Source organism: Ictalurus furcatus, chromosome 17 (genome assembly GCF_023375685.1).
Source record: "Ictalurus furcatus strain D&B chromosome 17, Billie_1.0, whole genome shotgun sequence".
Lineage (NCBI taxonomy): Eukaryota > Metazoa > Chordata > Actinopteri > Siluriformes > Ictaluridae > Ictalurus > Ictalurus furcatus.
In genome coordinates, this window is record NC_071271.1 from 15,174,995 (window position 1) to 15,198,359 (window position 23,365).

Here is a 23,365-nt window from a genome sequence, read left to right on the forward strand (position 1 = left end):
TTTAAATACATAAGCAAATTTGCCTGTTAGTTGTTTAGACCTGCTTTCCACTGCTGTTTTTTCCCCCCCACCAGGTAATTTTGAATGACCTTTCAAAGCTGTCAAACATTTTTACCTAATAGAGTTAACTTATAGAATTATCCTCAGGTAATACATATCCCATCATATCGTGTGAGGGGAAAGGTTTTGCTTTTATTCAGTATGGAGACACTCCAAGAATGGCTATTTTCTGTCATCTCTTGCTAAACTGGAAACCAAATATATAACCTATTTTATGATGCCAAAAATGAATATAGAAAAAACATGTATTAGGACTTGGCAACCGCAAGTTATAAAGTTCCTAACATAGGTGTAACCTGCGTATTATGGGCATGTAACCATCAAACACAACCTGTAAAGCAGTACACCCGAAGAAGAGGTAATTGCATTAAAGAATGGAAGTGTGTGCAGTATTTTCTTTTGTACTACGGCCATGGGTGCATTACAAGACACTCCCATTTCTGTAATTTCCGTTCATTACATCCATATGCATTCGACTATTTAATACTGCTTTGATGACGTGTGGTAGTAAAGCTGTGAAGGATATAATCTTGGCTTTAAAGCATGCTGAGAGGAAGCAAATGCTCCAGTAAACAGTAGATGAGCAGTGTATTCTCACAGCACCTGCGCACTCCTGCAGCGTTGCCTTTAGCTAAATGAGGGAGAGTATGATGAGGTGGTGGTCACTCAGTGAAATGTTGCTAGACTGGGAACGGGAAGATGGAAGTGAAACAGAATGTGGGGTAAAGGAAGGATGTGATAGCTAATTGTAGAAATGTACTGTATGATTTGTGCTTTAACAAGCGAGACAGGGAGAGTCACGTGGCCGCTTTGTGCTGATGCACCTGGTTGAGTGTCTTCTATTGTCTGACTAACACAAAACATGCAAATATTGTGTATGCTGCAACTGCAGTGTTGAATTGCACTCAGCATGTGTGGCAGAATGCCAACCTTACCTCATTCACCCTCCCTACATTTCTTCCTCTCCTTTCCTGTCCCTCTGGCTCGTCTTCATTGGCCTGTACCTGCTGACCGGTAATTGGCCTGGCACTGTGTGCATGTGAATTTATTAGTGGAATATTCCTCCTTGTGTGTCTTAATGTGATTACGCTAGAAGAGGGAAGGCAGATGAGAGCTGAAAGGAACAGCTGCTCGTCCCTGCTCAACCCCCCCCCCCCCCACCCCCCCCCCCACACACACACAAGAACATGAATTATGCTGGTTATAAACCATACACACATATACAGGGTAAGGTAATTTCTGCTCTCACAATTAAACTAAGACATCATCATGACAAAAGCTCGTAGAAAACAAGAACCAGGGGTCGTGCTGACAAGGGCTGTACTGTATTATTCACTGAAATTAGGTTAGCAGTGATATGGATGCTGTTTTTCCCATTTATACATCACTGTTCACTCATGAGACTTGACACAAGGACCAAACAGGCACAAAAGCAACACTTGAGTTAAACATGTGCATCTGTCAGTGGAGCAGCAGTGCTTGTCTAGAGCGTGTTTAAAAGGTAGGGCTCCCGAGTGGTGCAACATAAGAGTTCACCCGGTCGTCCAGGGTTCGTGAGCATGAATCCCAACAATGCCACAGCCATCCGTGCCTGGGAGTCCACGAGATTGGCTGTGCTCTCAGGGAGGGAGGGCTGGCATACTCTCTTTTCCCAATCAATTCCAGTGATGCTAGCCAATCATGGGCATCTGGGAGCTCAAGCATGCAGAAGTGGGCAGATTGTGTAATCCAAATGCTATCCACCCACTTCTGCATGCCCCTGACGTTGCATGAGCAGCAGTTGGAAGAGATGCAGTACAAAGGAAGCGCATGATGGCCTTCACCCTCCCTTGTTGGTAGGGACTTTGAATTGGCCATGATTAAATTGGGGAGTAAACTTCAGGTGGAACTTTTCTCCACAGATGATTACTCTAGGTAATTACTCTTTTAGTCCTAGAGGAGAACACCAGTGGGCAGTCCCATGACCCTTTGCTCTGACCTTGTAGCTGCTTCTTCCTTATGTCATGCTTGTGTGTCTGTATACCTCCTGCTGGGTCTCTGAGCATTCTCTTTACTCCTATACTCCACTCTTATTCAACCTAATAAGGTTGTAAGGCTGTAACAAGCTGCATTTGTTGTCTTAACACCAAGAGGAAGTGGGAGCATGACTTGCTATATATAACATAAGTGATAACAGGAACTAATTTGTTTCACATATGTAACTAATAAATGGATAAAAATTGCAATACATATGTAATGGATAAAAAGTGCAATACAGTATATAGCCTAAGGGTAGTTATTGTACTCCATCAGTAAATGTTTTCCTGTGTGCAGCATTAACAACCAACCAACTGTACAAATAATCTATCTGTTGTTCTGTTTCTAGAGAATGGCACCTTTAACTCAAGTAGTGAAGCAGAGAAAAAAGCTCAGTTCTACTACTTGTCCTGTCTGAATGAGCAGCGTATCGAGGAGCTGGGAGCCCAGCCACTCATCGACCTCATCACTAAGGTAGGACTTCCTTACTCACCCCCCCCCAATCCCTGGTGACCTTGCACTAGACAAATTTAGTGTTGGAAGCCAAGACTCATTTCACTAATAGAACAAGGACACACCGTGTCATTGATGTAAGGCACCACTCCTAAGGGCTTTTTATACTAGTGGTTGTCAAACTTGGCTTAAGTACAGAGGTCTGAGCTGAATATTGGAGTGATTCAATAGAATATTTCCATTTGAGATGAACAATCTGTGTTTGTACAAATGTAGAAGTATACTTGAGAAACCGCCCAATATCAATAAAACATTTGCTTTAGTACTTCATAGACACACACTTTAAGTTCAGCCATAAATGCATTTATCAGATGCCGTTGGCGTGGGTTCGTACCAACTGACTTTTCTTTCAACACTGATGCACACGAAAGCCAACATATCTCTTCCTTGTGGAGAACCTTCAACCTGCTAGAAATGGTCAGCGTCTTAGTTAGCCAGGTCCACATGGTACTTAATATTTATCATAAAACATTTACAGAATTTTAGCAGATGCCCTTATCCAGAGCAATTTACATGCATCTCATTTATACACCTAAGCAGTTGAGGGCTAAGGGCCTTGCTCAAGGATCCAGCAGTGGCAGCTTGGCAGTGCTGGGATTTGAACTCGCAACCTCCTGATCAGTAGTCCAACATGTTGACCACTGAGCTACCACTGCCGTAGAAAGGTGCACCACTGCTGAAAACAGTTGTTTTGATACCAACTTGCAGTACATTCCAGTAGATATTAAGGTTTCCAGATTTGTGTAACAAAGCCTGCCCAGTGGCTGTCCAAATCAAGCCTGAATATCACATTTGGTACATGGATGATAAGGGTAGGCTGTGTGCACCAACTTGTCTACAATGTTCTTATCAATGTTACATAAAGCAAAACTCTACTGCATGCTTATGGGTTATGAGATGCGCTTTTAATCCTAATCCTGCTGGTGAGATTTTTACACCAGAAGTCCTGCACGTGCCAGTTGAAAAAAAAAAATACAGTTGAGATGTATGAAGTCACACTGATTACACTTGAATCTAAAAATTAATTGGCATTCACAGAACTTTAGTCAGCCTTATTTGGGTTGCTTTCTAAAACTGCTCTTCTCCAGAGATTAATACAGGCTATGTGACTAATTTAAAGCCCCCACACACGAGGGAGTCTTCTGGAGAGAGGAGCAAATGACTAGAATGGTCTCTCTCTCTCTCTCTCTCTCTCTCTCTCTCTCTCTCTCTCTCTCTCTCTCTGCTGAGGTTGATACAATGATTGAATGAATCTGCTCAGCTGTCGGTATGAGCTGAACTCGTATTCTCATAGGAGAGATGCATTTAATTCAGTTTGATGTCTACTCACAGCTTTAACTTGATTGGATCCCCTTCTTCCACGTTTAGAGAAGTCAAGTGACCCACAGAAAGTGATTTGCCATCTTTTGTATATGGTCTTTTAAGTACACAGGGGTCATATATTTAGTTTGGGGTACCCATGTTGTCCTGCAGAATCAAAGAGCTGCACAGTTTCAGTGGAGATGTTGCACTCACCTTTTGTGTACTGTATGTTTGCAGACTGGGGGATGGAACATCACTGAGCCATGGGAAAAGGATAACTTCATGGAGGTGCTGAAGACGGTCTCAGGCCCATACAGAGCCCAGCCTTTTTTCACTGTGGGGGTCAGCGTGGACCCTAAAAACTCCAACAGCAACATAATTCAGGTGCATGCTCAAATCTCATGCAAGTTTTGGGTACAACTTTGAAACTTCTTAACAGATTATGAAAAGACTGAGCATTGCACACTTGATTTTTGTACCTTTTCAGTGTCTGAAAAGAAATAAGGATAAATAAGTGAGATCACACACTAGCTAAAGATCACACATTATACTTATAATTTGCTGCTGAATCAAACTGAACATATAAAGGATTCAAGAAAACACTTTCTCATTACGCTGATAGCAAACAAACTTGGCGGTCTTACCTCACCTGATACTGACAACTGGAGCCTAGATTTTTTTTTTCTCATTGGTTGGACCATTTTTTTATTTTTTATTTTATTTTATTTAAGAACTTCAGATCTCTTGTGTTGATCAGCTTGCAATACCAGACATTGTCCTGATTTGGGTTGAAAAAACACTAATGTTTGATGCTCTGACTCACTCCGACTTCCCAAGGAGCCAAGAGTTTAGCGTGTCTGCTAGGGCTGACCAGCACAGATCCAGACTGACTGTGAATCATGGCGGTAATCTAGGGAAAAGTCATGCATTAGACATGAGCCAATTTGGCCTGACAAAGAGTTTAAGGTAGCATCACTCACATGAAAGGCAGCATAATGCCTCTTGCATAAAATACATAGTTATGATGAAATTTTATTATAGCCCTCACCTCCAAAACATGAGATCTGATATAACAAAGCAACACAAAAAAAAACCAAACAGATTTTGTCTGTTCTGCTTGCCTTGGAAGGTCACATCATTAGCAGGATTACTGTTTCTCTGTTCTAATACATTTTTCCCATCAGCTAATCATCAAGCACTGCATGAGCTCTAACAGGTGTGACTGTTAAATGGTGTAGAAGCACAGCAATGTAGGACTGCACTTTTTATATAATAAACAGTAGATTATTTTAATTTTCTACAATGATTGGAATGGCATGGTGGCTTCTGATTCTCTCTCTCCCTCACTGAGCTATCCAATAACAGGATCAAAGTGTGACCTTAGCTAGCAAGTTTTTAGACATGTTTAAAAATCCTAGCACACTTATCGTAAAAGAGTAGTGGTATACATGGCGAAATTCCCCCATTGGCCCTTCTTTATCATGGCCCCCTAATAATCCCCATCCCTGAATTGCCCCCCCCCCCCCCGACCATCTCACACAAAGTAGATAGTATCAGTTGACCCTCATGGTGAGTAACTGTTGTCCTGTATTTACTTTGCAGCGAATTGATATTTTTGTTTGTTTGCTCACCATGACTTGTATCCTGAATTTATGTTTCTGCAAAGCTGCTTTGGGATAGTGTCCACTGTTAAAAGCACTATACAAATAAAACTGAATTGAATTGAACTGTGTGTATTTTGCCCATCTGTATTTGCAGGTTGATCAATCCGGGCTCTTCCTTCCTTCCCGGGATTATTACCTCAATAAGACTAATGAGAAGGTAAGCCACCCTGTGCTCTTGATCTAATACACGTGATTCGCCTCATTAGGTAACAAATTGCTTTTGCCTTTATTGGGACTCCACATCTAGTGTTCATGCATTTTTGTTGTTTATAGTTTCTGTTTTCACATAGGGCCACGTGTTCATACTGGTCTTCTGGGTTTGATGCATATGGTTTATATTTTTCCATATTGAACAAGTAGTGCTGTTGTAGGGGTTGACTCATGACAGCTGCATATGTAATACTGTTATAGCGTTGCATTTGTAGTGCTGATACATGACTCACAGCTGGCACTTTGATTTAGTGTTGCAGGTTGGATGGGTTTAGGTACAAAATATTTTCATTTAAACGCTTAAAAGTACGAATGGTTGAAGGAGAGCTTAAGGTTATGTCTGTAATCCTGGTTCTCAGATCTCATGAGCAAGACATCTCAGTGGATCACTCTCCTTGTGTAGAGCAAGAAAGAAGTTTATCTAGACTGTCTAGGTGATGTTGCTCCAATGATTATAAGGCAGGAGAGAGTCCCACCTGTGCGACGCACATGTCACCTCTGCCAGTCAGTCCTGGCTGGCGTAATGGAATATTGCTTCTGAGGGACAACGCAAAGGGGCCTCTCTCATAGTAAGATGCCTCACTCTTGCTATCAGAGAGTTGGGTTACAGTAACCTACAGTTCTGTTTCAATCATTCACTTCAGTATCTCACTATGGGATATTGTGACTCCCGACTTGTCGGACAAGTTTATCTTGAAGACCAGACTGGCACGTCTGTTCGCAAGCTGACACTAAGGACAGGATGTGCCAATAATTACATCAATCTTATAAAACCACACAAAGATGTGCCTGTGGGAGACTGTAGTCCCTTCTGAGAATAAGCTGAAACTATATGATCATGATCCATTGCAAGAAGCACTGTTTCATGATCGATCTATTCAAGTAAGGCACAGCCCATGACACAAACAGCTGGTCAGACTTCCTGAGCCCCACTGTTCTGTCAGTGCTCTCTGCCCATTCTGTGCACTGCAGACTTGCATTCAACCATTTGGAAGCAAAAGGAAGGAGATAAAAGGCCCATAATGTAATCGACTGGCATGTCAGTGTTGTCAGTACCTTTTGAGGTTGAATGAAGGAGTAGGTTTCAGTAAAACCTTACCCTCACCCATAGAAATTGCATACATGATGGGTTTACAGATGTGGATGTTGCTAAGGTTCTTTGCTGAAGCCAGTGCCAGCAGCATCACCGTTTGCAAAGAAAGTGCCCCCACAAGCCTGAGATAGGAGATCTGTTTATCAGCAGGGGCCACAGGCGGCTATCAGAATGAGATTGAGTCCCCATTCCCTCATCCTGGTTAGAGTTGGGGCGATCAGGTATTACAGCGGAAACGCATACAAGAGGGTCTGCAGCCACTCGTGTGCTAGTGCATCCACCCCCAGTGGGACATTTTGACCTTTCATGGAATAAAACAGGGTGCACTGTGAGTGTCTTTTATTGCAAAGAGATCCATTTCAGCACAACTGTTACTTCGTTGTGGAGCTTCCATCTCCATAATCTGGATTGCCCCTGAACGTAAAATCTGTGCACAGATTCAGAAACATGAGTGGCTCTTGGTGTCAGGAGCCGCGAGGGCATCTATTGTGATCAACTTTCTGGTCAGGACAGCGCCCATCAGCACGCCTGCAGTCAGAAAAGACGGGATGCAGGGCTGCTGTACAGCTTACTGACACATTAACATTGCAGTGAGCATGATGTAATGGATCCAATCTGAGGGAAGAATGAGGGAAACAACCCACTGAATAAAGCCCCTCATATACATTCAGCCTAATGGGACAGCTACTAGTGCTGCTACCATCAGGCGCAAAAGTCTGGGCCATAATCCGTACCGCCCTCCTTTCTACCCTACGGAAAAGAAACCGGCACAACAGCATAGCCTGCACATTGTCTGCTGATCAGTAAGCCCTAAGTGCCACTGAGGTCAGAGTCAACCCTATGAATGGCATATTTTGGGTAGGGTTCAGTATACACTTTTCCCTGTTTAACGCGAAGCTCAGCACATGCAGGTGCTCTAAGAGCAGCTTCCTGATATGATTAACTAGCTATCAGCCAATCAATTGGGCCTGCAAGGTTGGCAGAATTATATGTGCAGTCATCGCTGCCTATCATGCATGAGCGCCATCTAGTGATATTATTTGGGATTGTGCATGCATGTGCACATGTGGACTTTGAACCTAATTTATAAGCAATTTTTTTGTGCCACTGGGCACTTTGGAACAATTTTGGTTAAGCCCTTGGCTTGAGGCCCGGATGCACATTTAAACATTTTTATTGAAAGGGGCCACTGGTGTTTGCTTATGAGACTCAACTGGGGCTCTAACTGGCACACTGAACATTCGTTTCTTCTCCCCTTTGTGCGGGTGTGAGATATCTAGGCTCTGGAGGCTTGTTTGGGCCTTGAGTGGAGGTTTGAGGTGGTGGCTGTTGCTTTGTGACCAGTAGGCCGGTGGACAGACTACAGCCTGAGTGAACGTCTGCCGAGGTGCCTGAGAGGGGGCCGTTTGAGTTTTGGGGATGCACATTTAGAGCGCTTCACCCTCCCTCTTCTTTTCATCACACCACTTTTGCATTGTGGCCAAAGATGCCTTTGGGGTCCACAGGCACATCCAGCAACCCTGCCTTTTATCTTTCAGAGATACTCAACAGGTTGAGCCATCGAGCTCTCTTTTCCCTCTCATGAGACCTATGGCTCTCCTGGATACTTGAACTGCATGTAGTCTGAGTAGTTTGGCGCACTTATATAGTGCTTTTATCCAAAGCGCTTTACACTGTGTCTCATTCACCCATTCACACACCAATGGTAGCAGAGCTGCCATGCAAGGCACTAACTTGCCATCGGGAGCAACTTGGGGTTCAGCGTCTTGCCCAAGGACACTTCGGCATGTGGAGTCACGCTGGCCGGGAATCGAACCGCCAACCCTACGATTAGTGGACAACCCGCTCTACCACCTGATCCACAGCCGCCCCTGTGTACACATTGTTAGCAGTAGACTTTATTGTTGTTGTTTATATAATGGATATTACAGCTATAGATCAGAATACCTTTTTAAATAGCTTATTATTTAAAAATATAGATGACTTTTAAGATTCATCTGACAGTCTTCTCGTTGTCTGTTATTGATCATGCCAGTAACATTACTTAATTAAAGACCAAACAGGAAGTTCTTAATGAGGGGAAGGGAATGGTGTGGTGGTGCTTTACAATTACTGAAAAAATGCCAAGTTAAATAAGTGTGATAGATTTTCAACATTCATCAGAGATGATCAAATCATAAAATCATTAGCTAGCCCAGTGTAGAAAGTACATGTTTACATCGTGAAATGAATCATAAGTGGGCAAAAAGCCGAACAGGGAGAATCTCTTCTCTCGGCCATTGACTTGTTTGACAAAAAACTGTTTAAGTATTTATTTATATGCCACAGAATATATGTAAGACATTTTATACCAGCATATTGCTTAAAAAGTTGTACCCACTTTGATTTTGTTTGTGGTCTAAAACTCATGACTGAATAACTTGAACCGTAGAATTCCAAACTCTCAAACTATTAAACTATACCCACACCTGAGTTTTTAGTTGTTACTCATGCTGGTTGTGTTTGTGTGTTAAGGTTTTAAAGGCATATCTGGACTACATGGTGGAGCTTGGGTTGTTGCTGGGAGGAGATAAAAACTCCACTCAGAGTCAGATGCAGCAGATTCTGGACTTTGAGACTGCACTGGCCAACATCACTGTGCCCCAGGACGAACGCAGGGACGAGGAGAAAATCTACCACAAAATCACCATCGCTGAGCTACAGGTGTGTGCATGAGGCATGATGAGAGTGAGGGAGGAAGACATGTGCTGGCTTTAGTCAGCTTTATTTATACAATAGTCAGAGGTTCTCAAACAATTTGTAGATAGGGGCCACTTTAACTGTAAAACAAATTCCACAGATCCCTCCGTTTACTTTATGACTGGTTATTATGACTGTTTACTGTTGAATCAAATGTTAGGCTTATTGTTCAGATGTTTACAACTTTCTGACTATTTATTGGAACCATAGAGCTTTTTACTCCTGGACTTTCTACTGATGGAACACAGTAGGTCTAAGTTGACATTATATGTAGGCCTACATATTTTTGATTTATTGACGTTTGGATTAAACCTATTTATTTCAAGTAACCAGTCAAACAGGTTAAAACTATAACTCAATACACTATATGGACAAAAGTGTCTGGGCATCTGACCAACACGCCCATATTTGGGCCTTTCCCAACTGTTGCCACAAAGTTTGAAGCACACAATTGTCTAGAATGTCTTTGTATGCTGTAGCATTAATACTTCACTGGAACTAAGAAGCTAAAACCTCTTCCAGCATGACAATGCCCCTGTGTACATAGCGAGGTCCATAAAGACATGGTTTGCCTAGATTGGAGTGGAAGAACACCGAGTGGCCTGTACAGAGCCCTAGCCCTAACCCCAACCCCACTGAACACCTTTGTCAGAAATTGGAACGCTGACTCTGCACCAGACCTCCTCCTCAACATCAGTGCCTGACCTCACTAATGCTCTTGTGGCTGAATGGGCAAATCCCCACAGCCACACTCATAAAAGCAAGCCTTCCCAGAAGAGTGGAGGTTATTATAACAGCAAAGGGGGATACATCTAGAATGGACTGTTAAACAAGGACGTGTGGGTGTTATTGGCCAGGTGTCACATACTTTTGGTCATATAGTGTAAATATGATAAATGTAGCAAAAAAAAAAAATAATCATGGTAGATCCCTTGGCTGTGTTTCCTGTAAGGATGTCACGATACCAAAAATCTAGTAGTCGGTACCGATACCACCAAAAGTACACGATACTCGATACCAAAGTCGATATCATGGTGTGGTATAAAAAATAAATAAAAAAATTAAATTAAAAAACTCTCCTGGAGGACATCCTCCTCTGGCTGATACTGGCAAAGAGAGGGGGGAGGGTATTTTAGTTATCAAACACTGTCTGACAATTAGTCTCGGGAGGTGCACTCCTAAACGTACACACATACACACACCCCTTATACTCTGAATGCAAGCATTAGTTTAAATTTACTGATATGGTGGCAGGCCAAAAAGATTTATTAAAAGCATGAACATTAGAATAATTATTAGTGACATGAGGCTACATTTAGCTGACAGGGCTGAATGGCGATGCATGGTGGCCCATTAGGAGGTAGTTTATAACATCGCAATGCGTTAGCGTCTTTAACAAATAACAGGCTATCGCAAACATTACATGGAGCATAACGTTAGCTGGTTTCACGGCTACAATGCCAGCTGCCTCAAACAAATATAATATAGGACCGTCTTTCAGGTGCTTCGCCAAATTCCAGGTGTTTCCTCGCTTTGTTTGAAATGAACGATAGTATCGGTTGCACACTGGAAACCGATACTAGCTTTCCTCTCAATGAGTCGGGGCGAAGGTAAACTTGTTAAGCTAAGCTAAACTTCTGTAGTTTTTCCCGTGTGCTTGTAGGCGTTCCTCTTCTTCTTCACCACTTTTGGACTGACTAAAACACTTGCGTGTATTTGCTGCCCCCTTGAGGTCCGGAAGAATTGCAACCTCAGTACTTTCGGTACTTTCTTTACAAACGGTTCTAATACTACTGCAGAAAAAAAAAAGTACCGTCACGTTTTAAGAATGTTGGTACCGAAGTATCAGTTCTTGTGACATCCCTAGTTTCCTGGACCCCCGGAGGTCCTCACCTAAGAACCGCTGCCATAGCAGATCTCCGTGTTCATCACTGATGACAGTGAATCATTCTTTTCTGTCTGTTGTGATGAGCTGCTTAAAGACAAGACATTGTTTTCTCACCAGATCATCATGCCCTTTCAGAACATTTCCTTTGGCAGATGCACGTTTCTCAGCTCCCTCTTTAAAAAACAATTAAATTTTTTTAGGAATCTTCTCTTCATGCCTCACACCAGCAAACCCTTTGTTTCCCAAGCCTGCAATTGTTATAGCAACAGTTGCCAGGCAACAAGCGTTTTTTTTTCTTTTTCTTTTTACAGGAGAATGAGAGAAAAGCAAGTGTGAAGCAAAGAAATAGTAGGATATAAATTATTTCACTGATTACATTTCCTGGCTGTCTGATATTTTTAAATTTTGAGTGTTGTGCGTTAAACAAGGCTTCTTGAGATGACTGCCATCATGCTGGACATTTTGGGTCTGTTGAAGGCCAGAAGTGAGTGAGTGTTCTTTTGAGATCTAAAGCACCTAAGCACTTGCCAAGGCGGTTTAAATCTATTTCTGAGTTTATGAAACACCAGTACCCTTATATATTTTTTTTGTTTGTTTTTTAATTTTTTATTTATTTATTTATTTTAAATTAAGCTGATATACACTCAAATAACTGATGTACACCCTGTACTCCAGTTTTATTTGGTTATCAATTTTAAATAGTTGTGGCATGTTTTAGCAACTTCAGCACCACTACATTTGGGACAGAACATTTCACATTTTTGCAGCATAAATTTGGTCAGTTATAAGTTATTAGCACTGCTGTTTAAATAGATATTTTGGCCATCATTGGACCAGTATCCATTTTAGGCCATTAATTTTGTGTATTTTTACATGACAAAACTGTTTGTAAGGTTACATTGTATTCATTATTAAGTGGCAATATGGGTTTTGTTAAAATCATTGTCAAGTTTACAATTCATAAAACCTAAAGATTAATATTAAAAATATTTCTTTTAGTTCCATTAAGTGAAATAACTCCATAACCAGACATCCCAACTGTGGGCTGGAATCCTCCTGGTCTTTAATTTAGAAAATGTGAGATTTTGGGATGACTAGCGAATGTCTGTTGGTTAACGTGGACCGGTGTTTTCCTGCCATAAAATTGCTATATACAATATTTTGTGATAATGTACTGTATAGAGTTTTTAATCCCTTTTTTTTTATTATTATTTTTTTATTATTATTATTCCTAGAGTATGAATCAAACCTATAAAACCCTAGCCATTTTTGCACGTTTCAACCAGTTGAAGTCAAAAACACCATTCACAGCTTTATCGGAGTAGAATTATGGAGTCCTTTCCACTCAATTTTGCATCACTTCCTCAAATTTCTCAAATCAAGTAAAATCTGCTATGCAAGTCACTTGTATCCAGGAACCCTTTCTCTTTGCTGCACTGTGGACACAGCGCAGTGGACTTTTTTTTGTATCCACATATTACTGGAATAAGCTGAAGCCCTCTGGCTTTTTAACTTTGAGTAAACACCCTTCTCTTTCTTATCCTTCTTCCTCTGTGGGACTGCTGAAGGAAAAAAAAAAGTTTATTTTTATCTTTTTATCATCTCCCTCTTCCCAGACTCCCACAGCCTGGATAAGGATGACTGCTGTGTGCGTGTGCGTGTGCGTGTGTGTGTGTGTGTGTGTGTGTGTGTGTGTGTGTGTGTGTGTGTGTGAGGTAGTGTGTGTGATGAGAATTTCAGTAAAATATACCCCAAGGGTTGGGCAGCTGGAATTGCATCTTGGGCTCTGGAATGCAAACATGCTTGTGTGTGTGTGTGAGAGAGAGAGAGGGTGAGTTTGTTTGTCTGAAGGGGTGTGTGGTTGGTGGAAAATATGTAACTATGTCAGAGAATGTGGTAGTAGAAATGAATTTTGTCAGGTAAAAATATTGAGCAAGATAAAAGCTTTGGGGTTCCATGCCTCTTCTCTAAGAGCCATAGTTAATGTCTAAGAGGGTTGCATAGAATATGCATGTGTTTTAATACCAAGCTGGCCAGGAGCAATGTGTACCGCACATCTTGAGTCCTCTGAGAATTTCTCTCGGCCTAGTGTGATCAGCTGTTTTGTGGGCAATGTTAATGGGGTTTAATTCCTCTTTGCTAAGCTGTTTTGAAAGTCCAATATTTCATCCAGGCGCACGGTGACCTAGAGGTTATCACGTTTGCCTCACACCTCCAGGGTTGGGGGTTCGACTCCCACCGCTGCCCTGTGTGTGTGCGCGCGCGGAGTTTGCATGTTCTCCCTGTGCTGGGGGGAGTTTCCTCCAGGTATTCCCCCAGACCTTGTGTGATAGATTGACACCCTGCTTTGTGCCCGATGCTCCCTGGGATAGGCTCCAGGTTCCCTGCGACCCTGTGGGATAAGTGGTATAGAAAATGAATGGATGGATATTCATTCCCACTGCGAAATGGACTTGCTTGTATCCCTCTGATGATTTGCACATTTCTTTTAAAGTGCTCAGACATACAAAATTTGCAACATGACTAGGAATTAATTGAAGCTATTGAGGATCAGTTAGCATGATATTTTCCTAATGCTAAATGTATGCATATGAGCCATGATTTATTATTATTGATTTGGGAAGAGATTTTCATATTGATCTCCCCTTTCTCAGGCACTTGCACCTGCTGTGGATTGGCTGGACTACCTGACCTCTGCCCTTTCACCCCTGGAGCTGAATGATACAGAGCCTGTGGTTGTGTATGCCAAGGAATACCTGCAGCAGGTCTCAGACCTCATCAACAAGACTGACCGCAAGTATGTGCGCGTGTTTGTGTGTCTGAGCTAGACTAGGCAAACGTGGCAAAGACTGGTACAGGGGCATTTTTCTATCAGTTAAAGAAATACTACAGTATTTGTCAACCATATCTCTATCCACCACAGGGCTTCAACTATTTATTTTCATATTCCATTAATCTTTCATTTATTTTTAATGATACTAAATGTTTAATTTATTTATTTCTGAGGAGATCAGCTTCTTGGTCTGATTTCTGTCTGCAGTCTTGTGAACACCACAAACACACACACTCTCCCTCACTCACTCACTCAGTGTCCATTTCTTCTTGCTGTAGTTTGCTGAATAACTACATGATTTGGAATCTGGTGCAGAAAGGAGCGTCAAGTCTCGACCAGCGTTTCGAGAATGCCCAGGACAAACTACTGGAGAGTCTATATGGCACCAAAAAGGTGAATTTAGATGACTTGGTCGGGTGTTGCATCAATTGAGACTGACTGATAAGCTGTGTGTGCTTTCCCTGTATCAAATATGAATTTCCTTTGTGGCTTTCTCTCCTGTGTGTATACAGTCATGCACTCCTCGCTGGCAGACCTGCATTGGAAACACAGATGACACTCTGGGTTTTGCTCTGGGCGCACTGTTTGTTAAAGCCACCTTTGACAAACACAGCAAAGAGATTGTGAGTTTCACAGAAGCCATAGTGGCACCAGACTGTCGATAAGATTATCATCAGTGACGTCATTTCCATTATTTTTCACATTATCATTAGTGACTCTTTGCCACCACTGTGTGGCTGTAGTGTGAACTACACCATATGCTGTATTCACATGTTCATCTAAACCATGTATCATAAGTCTCTTCATTCATTATATACCAAAGGCGCATGTTCCTGGATCAGCACTCACAGCTCTGAGATGTTTCAGAAATGCAACAACTCTTCTCTCTTCCTGCAGGCTGAGGGTATGATCAATGAGATACGAACTGCTTTTAAAGACGCTTTGGACAACCTCAGTTGGATGGATGAACAGACACGACAAGCTGCCAAGGACAAGGTGAGGGAACACTGTCCATCTCAGATGAGACCGAGTCCAGAGAAGTCGGCGGCGCTTCTAGAGAGTGTTGACGTGTGGCTTCTGCTTTGCATAGTAAAGCCTTAACTTGTATCTCTGGATGCAGCGGCGAATGGTGTTGACCGACAAAGGTTTACCAAAGTATTCATGAGCCTATGTCAGGATGTCCATTGCAGACTCATGACTGTTTTTAAGACGGTGACGTCTGAGGGATCAGAAATCACACACATTCAGAAGTGGTTTTCAGCTATGATTAGATGATTACCTCACCTGTTTCAAATCACCTTATTATTTCAACTTGTCACATCGCTATTAGTCCTAAATTGCCCCTGTCCCAACTTTTTTGGAACATGCTTTTATCCATGTCTTTATCAGAATTTTCCATAATGTCCCAACTTTTTTGGAATTGGGATTGTACAAATTTTGCAACTTGATCCCAACATACCGTCAGGGCCATAAATATTTGGAAATTTGGACAGAGTAATTGTTATAACTGTCTACCACAGACTATTGGTTAACTTATGAATATGAGCTCAAAGTGCATGCTTTCAGCTGTAATTAAATGTTTTTAAAGTACCAAAAGTAATTGGACAAACTAACACAATTTATAAATTGAAATGTAATTTTTAATACTTCCTTATAAATCCTTCGCAGTCAGTTATTGAAGTCTGGAACCTATAGACATCACACATTGTGTTTCTTCCCTGCTGATGCTCTGCCAGGCCGTTACAGCATCTGTTTTCAGTTCCTGCTTGTTCCTGTTGTGTTTCGCCTTCAATTTTAACTTCAGCAAGTGAAATGCATAGTCTGTTGGATTCAGGTCAGGTATTTGACTCTGCATTGCAGACTCTGCATTATATTCCAGTCCTTTGCCTAAAAGTCTTGGGTTGCTTTCAACACCATTGTCCATCTGCAGTGTGAAGCGCCGTACAGTGAGTTTTGATGTATTTGGCTGAACATTTAGCTCTGTACACTTTATTCCTCCTGCATTTCATTTCCTCCTGCTGCTTTTGTCAGCAGTCACATCAGTAAATGCAAGGGAGTCAGTTTTATTGGAAGTCGTATATGCACACGCCATAAGATGAGGTGGTATACTTCAAATCATAAGTGGGTCCTTCCCTTCTCCATGTTCTTCTCTTCCCATCAAGTTGATCTATGTCTCATCTGTCAAAGTTTGTTTTGGCAAACTCTAATCTGGTCTTCCTGTTTTATGAGACGTACCAAGAATGCACCACATAGTTGATTTGACTGTACCTATTGTTTGTTTTTGCTATCTCTCTGATGGGTTTGTTTAGGTTTTTCAGCTTTTTCAGCTTGTTTCACTGGCAGTGATCGCTGTATGGACTTCATATTGAGAGTTAACAGATTGCAAATTCCAAATTATTAAATTGCAATTATTAAATGATATTCATTGTATCATGTCAAATACGATATACTGTGGTAGATCGCCAAAATAACTGTCAATATCCAAATATTTATGGACCTGACTGTATGTCTTTTACTATTGTATCAAATAACAGGTTTTTCAAGATAAATGGTTGTGTTTTTTTTAATATTTATTTCTTTATTTGTTTTGTTTTGTTTTGTTAGGCTGATGCCATCTATGACATGATCGGTTTCCCAGACTTCATCCTGGACCCCAAGGAGCTGGATGAAGTATATGATGGGGTAGGTAAACAAATGACCAGATCAAGATTATACTGCTGAGGTGAATTTTTAGAGAGATGGTGGTGTGAAAATGAAATGTAGTTATTTTAGTCTTTCTGTTCTTCTAGTATGAAGTCTCGGAGGACAACTTTTTCCAGAATATGCTCAACTTCTACAACTTCTCAGCCAGAGTGATGGCAGACCAGCTGCGCAAACCTCCAAACAAAGACCAGTGAGTTTTTCTGCATGCATTTGCGTGTGTGCGCATCTAGGCTTAATTACAGAGTTGTAAAAGAGCATTTTTTTCTGATTATGATTTCTGCCTCTTTTAATTCTCTCTCTCTCGCTCTCTCTCTCTTGATCTCTTGCTCTCTCTATCTCGCGCTCTCTCTCTCTCTCTCTCTCTCTCTCTCTCTCTATCTCCCATTTAGATGGAGCATGACTCCTCCTACAGTAAATGCATACTACATGCCCACCAAGAACGGCATCGTGTTCCCTGCTGGAATCCTACAGGCTCCGTTCTATGCCCGGGACCACCCCAAGTAAGTGTGTTGCTGGACTTGGTGCATTAATGTTATGATTAAGATGTCTCAATTGTAATGGACATGATTGAGAGAGTGTGTGTTCTGTCTTACAGAGCACTAAACTTTGGGGGCATTGGTGTGGTCATGGGACATGAGCTTACTCACGCTTTTGATGACCAGGGTACGTAGATGCATACACACACACACACACACACAAAGACGCACATTATTGCTGATATTTATATTTGTGCTTTGTGCAGGCAGAGAGTATGATAAGGACGGGAACCTTAGGCCGTGGTGGCAGAACTCTTCAGTAGACGCTTTTAAGAACCGCACAGAGTGCATGGTGGATCAGTACACGCAGTACACCATCAATGGAGAGCACATAAATGGAAAACAAACCCTGGGAGAGAACATTGCAGACAATGGAGGCTTAAAGGCTGCCTATCATGCAAGTTATTTCTTCTGCTCAATTTATTTACTGTTGAAGATACCTGATAACATAAATTTCACAAACTGTTCCATATATTTATAGTTTTATAGGGTTTGATCTAATAACAGGACACCTAATTGGTACGATATGTACTTGTGCCTTTTTTTAGACTGTCAAGTGACTGGGACAAAATTTACATTTTGTATAAATGAGATTTTGAAATACACACCCATTCACACCTGTGGGTATTATAAAAGTTAATTTCATAATGAATTCATTTAGATTTTGGTGTATTTACAGGCTTACAGTTCATGGGTTAGGAAGAATGGGAAGGAGAAAAGACTCCCAGCAGTCAATCTGACCAATGACCAGCTCTTCTTTGTGGGGTTTGCACAGGTATGGCACAAGTTTTACAGAGATAGATAATAAGCTCCACATTAAAGAATTGACTCTGAAATGTTTTTACCAATCTTTAGCTGTCTATTTTAGACGGGCCCGTGCCCAGTGTAGCCTCAGACTCCTGTTCTTGTCTGACAGGAGTGGAACCCAGTGTGGTCTTTCTGCTGTTGTAGCCCATCCACTTCAATGTTCAGATTGTTGAACGTTCTGAGATGCTTTTCTGCCCACCACAGCTGTAAAGAGTGGTTATATAAGTTACTGTAGCCCTTCTGTCAGCTTGGACCAGTCTGGTCATTCTCCTCTGACCTCTCTCACCAAAACATATCTGCCCACAGAATGCTGCTCACTGGATGTTTTTTATTTTTCGCACCATTCTGTATAAAATCTAGAGATGGTGTGAAAATCCCAGATCAGCAGTGTCTGAAATATTCAAACTAACCCATCTGGCACCAGCATCCATGCCATAATCAAAGTCACTGAGATCACATATTTTTCCCATTCTGATGTTTAATGTGAACATTAGCAGAAGCTCTTGACCTGTATCTACATGATTGTATGCGTTGCACCGCTGTCTCATAATCGGGTGGTTGGATAATTGCATAAGCGTGCAGGAGTAACGGTGTTTCTATTAAAGTGGTGTATGGGGAGTGTATTTGTGTTTATTTTATCCAATAGAAGTGCAAACCTTTTCACTCATCTGCAAGTACTACAGTAAATTGCTTTAAATACCACTGTTGTGTTCCTCTGTACAGGTTTGGTGTTCTGTACGGACACCAGAGAGTGCTCACGAGGGCTTAATGACTGATCCTCACAGTCCACCCAAATACCGAGTCATTGGCACACTGTCTAACTCTCCTGAATTTGCGCAGCATTTCCATTGTCCGCTGGGCTCACCCATGAACTCAGGCCACCGCTGTGAGGTGTGGTAAGAGCAGAAAAAAACGAGCCCACTGGTATGCTTCGCCTCCACCAGTAAGGCGGATAGACTATACCCTTTCTCAAGCACTGGACTACTACTACTTCTTCTTTACATTTTTCTTGTAGAATATGAAATGTTGCTGGATATGACAGTGATTTTTGATGGGTAGTGCCACAGCCAGGAGGATACACAGTGTGTCAGCCATTGTTTGTTTGTCCAGCAACTGATGTCTCACTCCCCTTCTGCACGGCCAAAAAAGTCCACATGGGGCTGTCCTATTTATTATTTGCTGCACTTGAACTTAAGTGGGATATAATGTCATGGGTGAAGAAGTTTTCTACGCTTGTGTGGGGTTTTTTTTTTTTTGTGCTTCAGCTGGACAAACCTCATTCTCACAGAAGTTAAAAAAAAGCCCTGTGATGTCAGAGAGAGTTCCTTATCTCACTGTGACCTCACAGGAAGTGCCATACTCTCTCAGTAACTTCACAGGAAGCATTAGGAAAGGGAACTGCTGAGCTTCATCTGGCTTGGAGCCCACGGGAAGGAAATGACCTCATGCTTCTATGTATTATGATTTCACCAGGTGGCTTACAGCTGGTGGTTACTTTGTAATTGAGGAAGGCCACTACTCCATCAACCGACCTGTGTATTATTGTCATTCGCTTATTTACATGCTGACAAAGTTGAAGTGACCTGGTTGTTTAAAACTGCTCTTTGCCAAAGAATGGTTGGGATTTTTTTTTGTTCTATGTGTTCTGTATGAATGTGGAGAAAATCTTTGCTCTACAGTGATCATGAGGTGTGTGTCTGTGAAGTTTCTCATTTTGTGTTCAACTTTTAATGATGTCTCACCTGCTAATTAATTTCAAAGCATTATAAACTTTTATTTTGAGAACCACTAAAGGAAAGGTGAAGCTCCACCTCTGATGCTTTTCCAGCCTTCCTTGACCATGTTTCAGGCTGCATGAGTGAAGTGTAGAGTGCAGGTTAGATCAACCCATGAATTGCTGCTGAGTGCTTTTCCGTCTCTGATGTACAGTTTGAATTCTATGAGCATCTTTAGTTTTATAGTGAAGGGCAGTGCTTCACCATACAATATTAACATGGTTAACAAGCTTGTGAGGATGAATTCCCATTATCATGAATTACCAGCGATTTGTCATTCTAACTGGTCTTTTTAAGAATGCATATTAACAGTTTTAGGATTTCAGTTGGAGTATTGCTTTAAAGGTGCAGTCAGTAATTTAGCTGGTGTTAATCTGAATGTTGGGTTCGTGAACTGATGAGCAACAAAAAAGGAAAAACCTTTTGGTTTTCCATTTACAGAATCATGGCAGCCAGAGACTGGAGCAGATATTGTATTATATAATCCTTTTGACAAAAATGACAGTGACCCCTGACTCCACTTTTAATGGCATTATGTTTCAGAAGTACATAGACTGATCAGCCCCGGTCTCATGGCATATAAACGAGAATGTCACTAGCCACCGTTCCACCACCTCTTCCGCCCAAAGAAAACTGACAGTTTGTTTTGAAGCTGCTGATGTATGACTTTCTAGCTTCGTCATACTATGAAAAATTAGCGCTATGCCACTGAATTGTTTGAGCCTGATAATCATATAATCCTCACGTTGTGTCTGGTACAGCAGTTGCTGTGCTGTTTCGTCTGTTGAAGTTTTGTTTCATTCTCCATCCTTCATTCAAGCATGAAGCTAGGATTGTAAAAACTGTTCAGCTGTTCTGTCTAACTGGGAGAGGATTCATGTCACTCCACCTGCCTTATAATGCACTTCGGCTGCAGTGTCCGTCTCAGTGTCGGTAGTTCCTGAGTCAGTCAGCCTCTTCATGACCGATCTGGAATCTCAGGCTACTATTTTGTCATGTTGCACCTCCATTGTTGTGTGCTTAATGAAACCCCATTCATATAGTCCTGTTGTCTGTATTTGTAGGCGTGTTTTTGCCTAAATAACAATCTCTCTGAGCTCTCTTTTTGCTGATCTTCTCTAGCTGGGGTTTAAGCTTCACAGTAGTGAATTTGTGGTTACCCTTAAATATCTAAAGAGTAAAATATAGGAATGTATACATGATATCTAAATGGAAGCTTGGAACAATGGAACTTTGAAGAGTGAATAGATGGAAGTGCTCTCTATTGACCTACATGTGTGCTTTACCAGCCAGTTGTGTAAAACAGATTATTACAGATTTATTTGAAAGATTATGCAGGGTTTAGTTTACTGAAGCTCCCGGTAAATGAAAGACAACCACCTGGCAAAAAATATGGAATCGCCACTTTTTTCTTCTTCTTCTTCTTTTTTTTTTTTTTTTTTTTTTTTTAAACTTTGTAGCAAATAAAAAAAAAACGCACATAGCGAAACATTCTGGCTTCATGAGATGTATCTCAAACAATTGAAATGAAATTGTTTTAATTAATGGCATATTTTTTTCCAAATCAAGTAGAAGAGAAAATTATGGAATCAACAAAAATAATCGTAATTAGTGATTATTTTGTTGCCGAGGCATTGAGTTGATCTGCCTTTCTTGAAGAAAAGCTTTAACACTCTTTCCTCTGTGGGATGATGCATTTATCATCCTGAAAAATGTCATCACCACCAAACCTATTTTCTATCGATGGAATGAGAAAAGCGTCCAAAATTTTCTTTGTTTCATTAGAACGACACCTGACACAAATTCCAGCATCATCTCCTTGGCCAGTGCAGTTTAATGATTCATCACTGACTATCACTTTCATCCAGTCATCCACAGTCCATGATTGCTTCTCTTCAGCCCACTGTAGCCTTGTTTTCTTCTGTTTAGGTGTTAGTGCTGGTTTTTATTTGGCTTTTCTTTACGTAAATCCCATTTCGTTCAGCCCATTTCTTATAGTTCTGTCATAAACACTGACTCCTGTTTCCATCCATTTGTTTTTCATTTGTTTTGTTGTGCATGCTCTATTTTCATATTTTTCTGTCTTCCTTGGTCTACCCGTATGTTTTCCTTTTATAACACTCCCAGTTTGCTTATACTTGCACCCAATTTTAGACACAGCTGACTGGGAACAACCGACACCTTTTGCAATGCTCCATGTTGGATTTCCTTCTTGAAGTTTTATAATCCTTCCCATTGTTTCAATTGACAACCCTCTTGTTGGGGCCATGTTTCCTTTCAAAAAGTCCAAGGTTACGGTATGTAAGCACTCTTTTAACTGCAGACTAATTTGTGCTGGTATTTTGTTTTAGAAATGCAAAGTACAGTGTGATTCCATATTTTTTTTCCTCAAGATCGAGTGATTCCATCATTTTTCCCTCTACTTTTCCTTTAGTGGAAAAAAAGCCATTAATTTAAATAATTTAATTTAACTTGTTTGAGGTATGTTTCACAAAGCCAGGAAATTCTGCTATTAAACAAATATTGTCATATCTATGATTTTGTTTATTTGCTACAAAGTAAGAAAGCCGGGTGAACATCCTCGAAGTGTAGTCATTTTTTGCCAGAGGTTGAGCCTTTTGCAGTGTGTCATGGAGAAAAGTGTCCATTACTAAATGTTTTTATTCTCATTGCTCAGATTTCATGGTCATTTTCACACACGTAAGTTCGTTGTTCTGTAATATTTTTTTCCAAATATATATTGTGATGATCTAGTATTATTTAAGTCACCCAGTGTAAATTTTCTTAACTGATGGTGTATGTTAATGCAACATTAAAATATATGGGGTTACACCGATTGCTTTTTAGTTTGTTTGACAAAAGTGCATTCTGTCTGAGGACATGCTGCCCAGCCTATAGTGCAACATTCCACATTAAAAAAAAAAAAGTATCAAAGAAAGTGAAATAAAGATTATATATTATAAAATCTCCTGATATCTCTGTGTATCATTTTATATACTTGGCACTTTTGCCGTGCACCCCCAGGGTTTGGGGGTTTGAATCCTGCCTCTGCCCCGAGTGCTTAGTTTGCATGGTCTTCCTATGCTTTGGGGTTTTTCTCCGGGTACTCTGGTTTCCTCCCCCAGTCTAAAGACACGCATTGTAGGCTGACTGGAATTTCCAAATTGTCTGTAGTGTGTGAAAGGGTGTGTGAATTTATGAGTTGACACCCCATCCAGGGTATCCC

The 23,365-nt window shown here is 41.2% G+C and overlaps 1 protein-coding gene across 8 annotated transcripts in view; it reads left to right on the forward strand.

Annotated features, from left to right (window-relative positions):
• Positions 1-23,104, forward strand: part of ece2b (endothelin converting enzyme 2b) — a 50,798-nt gene extending 27,694 nt beyond the window's left edge. For all 8 annotated transcript variants that reach the window (XM_053646486.1, XM_053646489.1, XM_053646488.1 and 5 more), the window contains 15 exons: positions 2,426-2,550; positions 4,129-4,275; positions 5,650-5,712; positions 9,373-9,561; positions 14,140-14,282; positions 14,597-14,711; positions 14,831-14,941; positions 15,216-15,314; positions 16,923-17,000; positions 17,108-17,211; positions 17,411-17,521; positions 17,617-17,684; positions 17,764-17,954; positions 18,237-18,332; positions 19,088-23,104. In XM_053646486.1, coding sequence (XP_053502461.1) covers positions 2,426-2,550; positions 4,129-4,275; positions 5,650-5,712; positions 9,373-9,561; positions 14,140-14,282; positions 14,597-14,711; positions 14,831-14,941; positions 15,216-15,314; positions 16,923-17,000; positions 17,108-17,211; positions 17,411-17,521; positions 17,617-17,684; positions 17,764-17,954; positions 18,237-18,332; positions 19,088-19,264 — 1,817 coding nt within the window. In that variant the 3' untranslated portion in view covers positions 19,265-23,104. The remainder of the gene's footprint in view (positions 1-2,425; positions 2,551-4,128; positions 4,276-5,649; positions 5,713-9,372; positions 9,562-14,139; positions 14,283-14,596; positions 14,712-14,830; positions 14,942-15,215; positions 15,315-16,922; positions 17,001-17,107; positions 17,212-17,410; positions 17,522-17,616; positions 17,685-17,763; positions 17,955-18,236; positions 18,333-19,087) is intronic.
• Positions 23,105-23,365: the final 261 nt, after the last annotated feature.